Consider the following 8,382-nt stretch of genomic DNA (forward strand, 5'->3'; position numbering starts at 1 on the left):
CGACCACAAGCCCATTACGTTCGCATTCCAACAAAAATCGGACAAGTGCTCACCAAGACAATTCAGACACCTCGATTTCATCGGACAATTCACGACCGACATACGTCACGTCGCTGGAAAAGACAACATCGTCGCTGATGCCTTGTCTAGGATAGAAGTCGTTGAAGACACACTGAATTATGCCAACCTCGCAGCCGACCAGGAAACTGACAACGAAATGAGTACATTTTTACGTGACGGATCGGTACTTCAGTTGAAACAAGTACTTATTCCCGATACAGACATAAAAGTATTCTGTGACTTGTCAACACCTATCGCAAGACCTTTCATAACCAAACCGCATCGACAAGCAGCTTTTAATCATATCCACAGACTTTCACATCCCGGAATTAATGCGACCGTCAAACTTGTCACACAACGATTTGTTTGGCCGTCGATTAAAACGGATTGTCGAAATTGGGCCCGCAACTGTCTTCAATGCCAGAAGAACAAGATCACACGTCACATATCAGCACCACTCGGAAACTTTGCACCTTCAGGACGATTTGAGCATGTCCACATCGACATCGTCATCCTTCCTATGTCTGAAGGCTGCAGATATTGCCTCACCTGCGTTGACAGATTCACGCGGTGGCCGGAAGCATTTCCGATTAAGGACCAAGAAGCGGAAACGATCGCCCGTACATTCTACAATGGTTGGATCGCCCGTTTTGGAACGCCCTTGAGAGTGACAACGGATCAAGGCAAACAATTTGAGTCGAACCTTTTCAGACAATTAAATCGTCTGACTGGTACGGCGAGGATTCACACGACAGCATATCACCCAGCCGCAAACGGTATGGTCGAAAGACTGCATCGTCAATTGAAAGCCGCTATAAAATGCCACGAGAATGAGAGATGGACTGAAACATTGCCGACAGTGTTAATGGGAATCAGAGCAGTAGGCCTATTCTTAACAATTATCACTTTAGCACATTTACGATGTTACCATTGGTCCAAGTTAACACATTTGTTATTCAGGCACACTGTCAGATATTATCACTTTAGCGGCAGCTAACTTTCATATCCGGTTTAAACGGCTAACTACGGCGTGAAGTACGTACGTTATTTGCTGGTATATTATCTATGATTTTCTGACTTCGGTTAAAATCGGCCATGTTCGTGCCGCGTTGTCTCTGGTACCCGAACGGCGCGAGCTTTGTTTATATAAATGTCAAACGTCAAACGTAACCAAACTTAACCTACAATTTTGCCTGTCATGTCAATTGCATAAAATATAGATAATATACGTAAAGTCAATTGTCAATCGGACAAAGATTTTGACGGTAAGAATATATAATTTAAATATTACAATGTTGTTTGTGTGTATGGAACAGTAGGTATATTATTTTGTTTGGGATTATTATGCAACTATAGTACAAAACTTTTTTATATTCCAGCACGTAAAATATCAAGGCGTCATCCTGTGGAAGAAGCCGAGAGCACACCATTGCAACCCCGGCCTAGAGGTAATAGTTAAATATTGTTTGTTTCATATTTGTTTATATAAAAAATATTGAAGAAAACCTTGGTGTAGGAAAATGATTGAAAAAACACCGCAAACATACAGCTTGTCTTATATTTTTTCCATCAATGTTGCCGGCCATGAATAGGGATGTTTCCAACCTTTTATTGGAGAATAACCAGACGAAAGTACTATTATCATACATTCATTATATCATATCTATATATTTTAACTATATCAAAATAGCATTCACCTAGACTAGGTCATCATGACCGATTGACTGCATTCATACTTGCTTTACACTAATATAATATTATGTATGCAGTATGTAAACAAACAATATTTATTTAGTAAGTAAGTAGTACATACGCCTGCCATATCTATACTTAATACATGTGGCCCTCGACTTTCACACGTAATTAGTTCCTCAGAAAGTGTACATTAAAATATTATTTATTTATCAATGGGTGTAATAAAGTTAACGGGTGTTTCTTTAGAAACTTGTTATATATATATAAATAGTCGAATACCACCCTTTTATATATTTGAGAAGGTGACAGGGAACGGAGGAGAGAGTAGCAACTGCGTGGTAGATTACAGTTTTTGCATTATCAACAAGAATCTACATTGTAAGAAATGTACGAAATAACGAATTATTTTAAAGTCGAGGGCCACCCTACTACGATATCAAAAGAGAGTATTGTATCAGGAGAAATTATGTATATGTGTTGTAAAAAAAATAATCCAAGTATAAAACCATTACTAACAATTTTTATTAATCTTAATATAATACAATATAATTATTATATATAAAAGTATAAAACAGAATAAGTACATAATAGTATGTGCATTATGATAAATTTGGCATATTTCAGTCATTTGTCGATAATATATTGGATAAAAGGTTAGTTATTTATTACGCCGCATTTATTTAATTAATTATTGGCACCAAAATATCTGTTGACAATTCTCTGTTGAGCAGAATACGCCTGCCTTATCCTATTGGCATTCCAAGTGTCAGTATATACAAATTCAGATGGGACAGGGTCATCTACAAGTTAGATTCGGTATCCTGTAAAAAAAGAGATTTGTTAGCACAATACATTACATACTCAATCCAATGTCACATCTATTTAAGTACCTATTGTTTTCATTTACTTGAACTTAAATTACCTAAATTCTTGTATCACGTTGTGCAGAATACAATATGCATATATTTTTTTTATTTTTGTTGCTTTTTGTTCGCTCGTAGGCATCTAAATTTTGTTTTAAGTACACCGTTGAGTCTCTCTACCACATTCGTTGAACAGTGGGTTTCTCAACCGCATAACCTAATTTGCCTGAAATGTTTTTAGATCAGTCAATACCAAGAAAACCAAAAGGAAACAAGAGAATAACGAAGATGACCGAGAGAGAAGACGAAAGCTGCAACCGACTACATCATCTGCTTCACGTTCGTCAGCTGAATGCAGAACTAAGATTTCAATGATCACAATCTGTTTTTTGAATATGTTTTTGATTAAATAAATTTGAAACGTTATACATTGTTGTTTCATTAAATACCCACTCATAACTATGCAAAATTTTGATTCCTTTGATGTCTACGGAATACGGGTAATTGTAAAACCAAACGAAAATGTTTGTTACTGGCAGTGCCAGTGGCGAAGGGTGGAGGTAGGCTGTTAAGATCCGCCATAAATAGTGCACACTAAACTTTAAGTTAAAACTCTTTCGTTATGCAATCGTTCCATTTCCAATTTGACCAGTGATTCGTTAAATAATAAATGTCATCTCATAAGCAACAATAACGACCTCGACACGTTCGCTACCAGTCGAATTTGAATAAAAATGGGGGCCCTGAAAAGGGCCTTTTGTACGACGATAGATGGATTATTGCATGTAATCATAGACGATAAGATTTTTTTTCACGCCTTCTCAGTCTTCTTGGGCAAGAGCACCGCCTGGATATTGGGCAGCACTCCACCCTGGGCGATGGTGACGCCGGAGAGCAGCTTGTTCAGCTCCTCGTTGCGGATGGCGAGCTGCAAATGACGAGGGATGATCCTGGTCTTCTTGTTGTCCAACATTAGCTGCATCTCCTTCGTATATCATATATACGTTTGAATACAGGCTAAATTATTTGGCACATACATGTGGAACGGTGTGGAATGAGTTATTGAGCGCTGAAAACGAGCCTGTCCATTAGATACTGGTATAGTGATTGTGTTAATCGTCACCAAAATAGATGTCAACAATTCGTTGACGAGTAGCATATGCCTCCCTTAATCTATTTTGATTCCGCGTCTCATTATACACGAATTCCGATAGGACAGGCTCATCAACAGGTTCTAGATTCGGTATCCTGAAAAAGAAAGAAAAAGAGATGTGTTAGCACATGACAGACTCAGTCCAATGTCACATATATTTAAGTAATGTTTTCATTTACTTGAAACTTCAATAATTACCTATAATGTTGCATCATGTTATGCAGAATACAACACGCATATATTATCTTGGTTGCCTTCTCAGGTTTATAATGGAGGGCTCTATCCCCTCGAAGGCATCTAAATTTTGCTTTCAACACACCGTTCAGTCTCTCTATGACATTCCTTGTTGAGCAGTGGGCAGCCGTATAGCGAGCTTCAGGTGAATCTACCTCGGCACGTAGAATCGGAATGAGCATATATTTTTCTACCGCATACCCTGAATCACCTGAAATGTTTTTTGGATCAATCAATAACAAGAGGAAATGAAGAATGACGAAGGACAATGAACAATGATAATCTGTTAATTTTAATATGTTTTCTGTCGTGGTGAATGCTTGAAGATGAAGTAGGTAGGTATTTACATGTGCTGTTGTCAAACTGAGTAAATGTATCTTACCCATGATGTTATCTTGCGCTGTCATAAAGTAGGGTTAAGTATAGCTACTAAATGTCGAAATAATTTGTGATTTTAATTAAGTACCTGAATTTGGACAGGAATTCCTTTGGGTATGCCTCTCATCAACACGGAGTCCAATTTGGTCACTATCTCGATCACTATTTCTTTCGACAGTCTGTATAATTGTAGAATTTAGATGGATAATAAAATTGATAAAACAATATTACGACAGTTATTTGACATCCGCGAAACGAACATTTATTAGTAATAGTATCTATGATTCTAACCATAGAATCCGTAGAACCGAACCACAAATTGTGGTTTGAAACTTTGCATATTATCTTGCATCTCAATTTTCAATATGTAAAATTGACATATTTTCTCTCGTTCTCGCAGTAGCACGGCACATCGAGGTGCCGCTAACTTTGACAGGGATATCGGTTAACTTTCTTACGCAAATGACCGCGAGAATAGCAAATGTGTTAATTTTGATAATTTTATCATAATTAGCCGTTTTAACCTTTTAACACATACGTTTGGATACGTTAGAATAGCCCCGCAGCTTGGAGAGAAGATTTAAAGACGACAGCAGCTGAGCTTGTGTACGGCGAACCCTTACGCCTACCAGGGGAATTTTTGTGCCATCAAACCAGCACAAACCAAGACCCGAGCAACTACGTCACGATCCTAAAAAAACATTTCCAACAACTGCAACCTGTAAAAAGCCAGCAACACGGCGAGAAACGCGTTTTCATGTTCAAAGACCTTGACAAATCGACACATGTGTTCTTACGCGATGATACAGTTAAAACTCCGCTAAGATCTCCATTTACCGGACCATATGAGGTCATCACGCGCAATTCGCGAACATATGTCATTTGCAAGAGAGGAAAAAACGTCACCGTTTCTATCGACCGTTTAAAGCCAGCGTACATTCTCAAGGAAAATAAAACAATGGAACAGCCTGAGAAAAATCCTGACACCGTGAGAGCTCGTGTTACCCGATACGGCAGACGTGTCCATTTTCCAGACCGTCTCTAGGCCAGTGGAGCAAATATCGGTTAACAACATCAGGCACGAGCCAAACAAAGCAATCGGGGTCGTGTTTCAAAACAGCACGCGGAGTTTCCGATTTCAAAACAGCAACGTTAGCGAATGCAAGGACACACATCGACCTAGAATGTAGGTCAGTGGCGTACGCAATATTTAAAATGCAGGCATAAACAATTTATTCACAATAAATATGGATAACTCAACTGGATTATTCAGTATTTTACAATCATCATCACCAGGAGACACCAGCATACGAAAATGGGTGCACAACAGACAAAGGAAGAGATCATCGTCGCACAGACTGCGTCAGGCGGACCAATTTCCAACGACACGTCGACAGGCCAACTGTCGTGGGCAACGCTTGCCTTGATTATCGTCATCATTGCCGCAGTTTCCAGCTACCTGCTATGGACAAATTGCAAAAAGCACATCACCAAAAGAGTCATCAAGGACATGAGAGCAGACGTCCCGGGATGCAGACCTCCGCAGCATCCACCGAGACAGATCTGATTGGACCTTCAAGCGACCACCTCTACCTACTTTCATCGCGATCTACGTGCTGCATATCGCTGGAAGGGGGGTGTGAGGGTGGAAGGAGTCCGCAGACCAGTGAAATGTGTAAATAGCAGTTAAGACAGTTAAGAAAACCTAAAGATTACAACATTTTAATAATCACAATATTTTAATATATTTTATTTAATGTTTTAATAATCAGCAAAAACGCGGCCGTGCGAACTGACATATGATCGTCTTCCACCGGCCAAAGAAATACTCACGTGTCGGATGTCATTTGTCGCATCACAGGAATGAACGAGTAAACAGTGCATTCCTGTCTTTGTGTCGTGAGAAATCCATTGTTGAATTGATAACGTTTGTACCTTAATCAAATTTCGCAGACGAAATTCCAGAAAGCGATCCGCAGCGTGAGAACGTAAACAGCAATAACTTACCCACGCCACGGATAGCATTTCCTTTGTCTACTTTCAATATAAAAACAGACGTGGCAATCCAACAAGAAATCAGTACCTTAATTTCGCTCGTCTTAATAACACGCCGCTCGCTTCAACGTTAAAATAACTTTTATCACAAACACTATCGTCGTAATCTAATTTATAAACTTTGTATTATTCAAGCTGTAAATTGAATTTGTAATTTGTGTTAAGGGATAATAAATTTGGGGAATTACTTTTATACGCATCAAAACCTTCTGATTCTATTCATACCTACCCCTCATCACACCATCCCTTGCTACATATTGAAGGATTGATTTTCCTTAGCTACTTTATATGCAGTTCGAAAAATGTTTGCTGTTATTACTTTTTCGCGAGATAACGATTTTAAAAAGTATTTTCAATCTGGTTTTTTTTGGCTTCAGAAATGATTTTTAACGCTGCTTTGTGTGCAATAGATCCTCTGTGATCGAAATTTTTTTTTCGAAGTGACCCCAATTGTAGCTTCCTCTCTTTCCCAGAATACGTGATTTCATTATTGGCCCTCTCTTTGGATATTTTCATTCCCATTGTCGTTTCAGTTTCAAGAGTTCCAACGTTTCTGCAAATTGTGCAGCCAAGTTTCATTTTGTGTACGTTCAACCATTCGTTTTTTGAGCAAAAATCGTTTTTTTGATCTAATGACCAGCAGTCTGGCCAATCGTTTTGAGTTCGACCTTGATCCCCGAGATCAGCTCGAGATGATTCAGGAACATCTACATGTACCGATATTTCCATATCTTCTGTCATCGTTTCTGTTACTGTTTTGAGCTTTTTATTTGCGGAATCGGCGCCGCTGCCGGTGGTTGAGAAGTAACAGGAAATTTTTTTCATATTTAAACTTGGGGTTGCACTAAATAATATATAAAATAGTTGCACAACACGTAATCGTAACACAAACTGACTAAACAAACGTAAATAACAATATACGCAGATGCCGCCATGCGATAAACGTTAAACTGTCAAAATCATAATACGCAAAGACATACGTATGAAGCTAGTTACATACGCAGGTTTGCTATTTAAACTATACGGTTACTTCACTAACACTAACACGCCAACATTCAAAATGGCTTCCACCTGTACCTTATTTTATCATTTTAACGAATTATTATTGTAATTACTTAAGCGCAAATATTTTCTCGTTTAATTGATTTTGAAATAAAACCGTGAAAAAAGGTGCCGGAACGCCGTTCCACCGCGTTAAATGGAAAAAAAGCCCCGAATTTAATATGTTCGATTGTCGTCCAAGTCACAAAATCATACTGTCGACATGAACAAGTGGTCAATTATAAAAAGCTCTTATCAAAAGTAATTTTAAAAACTTGTCATACCTATAAATTAACTAAATGGCTACCTATTCACGAAGCATTCTTTATATTTTGTACATTTAAAATGAATGAATACGAATTTGTACTATTGTAGACAACGATATGAGGTTAGAATTGCATAACAAGTTGACGTTTCAATAAATATGTTTCTGTTTTAGACTATGTTATGAATAAATTTTAAGTACTGGAAACACTAATTAGTCGTCAGAAAAGCGTTTCCGTGGACATTTACCAAACAGTCTCAAACCAAACGGCTTCATTTCGTTTGTTTGATTCAGATTGAATGATACAGACTTTATGCGTTGCATGTAAGTATCTTATCTATGGTTGCATGGTTATTTGCAAACAGTGCTGCCATCTTTTCAAAGTGGTATTTAGTACAGAGCCTCCAAAAGTATAGTATTTGTGGGAAAAATATAATACGCGTTGTCATCTGTTGAAAATGTATAGGTACCTAATAACGGAAAATTTGAAAAACTCCGAGACCCATATTTATCTAGGTACCTCTTTCGACCAAAAATGCTTACCGAAGAATTCAAGAAATTTCATTTTAAACTAATGTCAAGGGATTTTTTTACGTTTTTCGAGGAATTTATTTCCAAGGTCTCTAAATCTTCTTATA

General features: G+C 38.0%; 1 protein-coding gene and 1 long non-coding RNA gene across 3 annotated transcripts; one reads left to right on the forward strand and one right to left on the reverse strand.

Annotated features, from left to right (window-relative positions):
• The first annotated feature begins 1,064 nt into the window (after positions 1-1,064).
• On the forward strand, positions 1,065-3,044 carry LOC147064903 (uncharacterized). The gene is made up of 3 exons (XR_015071881.1): positions 1,065-1,325; positions 1,440-1,508; positions 2,860-3,044. It is a non-coding gene; the product is annotated as an uncharacterized LOC147064903 (long non-coding RNA).
• On the reverse strand, positions 2,254-4,919 carry LOC147064904 (histone H2A-like). Of its 2 annotated transcripts, XR_015071880.1 has the most exons (4): positions 4,472-4,919; positions 3,970-4,216; positions 2,678-3,866; positions 2,254-2,576 (listed from the first exon to the last, which is right to left on the reverse strand). XR_015071880.1 is itself a non-coding variant. In XM_085957515.1 (3 exons), exon 3 carries the CDS (start codon positions 3,598-3,600, stop codon positions 3,430-3,432), a length of 171 nt encoding a protein of 56 aa, XP_085813641.1. In that variant the 5' UTR covers positions 3,601-3,866; positions 3,970-4,216; positions 4,472-4,919; the 3' UTR covers positions 2,254-3,429. The 2 variants fall into 2 exon arrangements, 1 of the variants encoding a protein (XP_085813641.1); XM_085957515.1 differs by having other exon boundaries at positions 2,254-3,866.
• Positions 4,920-8,382: the final 3,463 nt, after the last annotated feature.

Source organism: Rhyacophila brunnea, unplaced genomic scaffold, assembly GCF_057557595.1.
Source record: "Rhyacophila brunnea isolate RB1 unplaced genomic scaffold, BYU_Rbru_1.0 scaffold_7, whole genome shotgun sequence".
NCBI classification, from domain to species: Eukaryota; Metazoa; Arthropoda; class Insecta; order Trichoptera; family Rhyacophilidae; genus Rhyacophila; species Rhyacophila brunnea.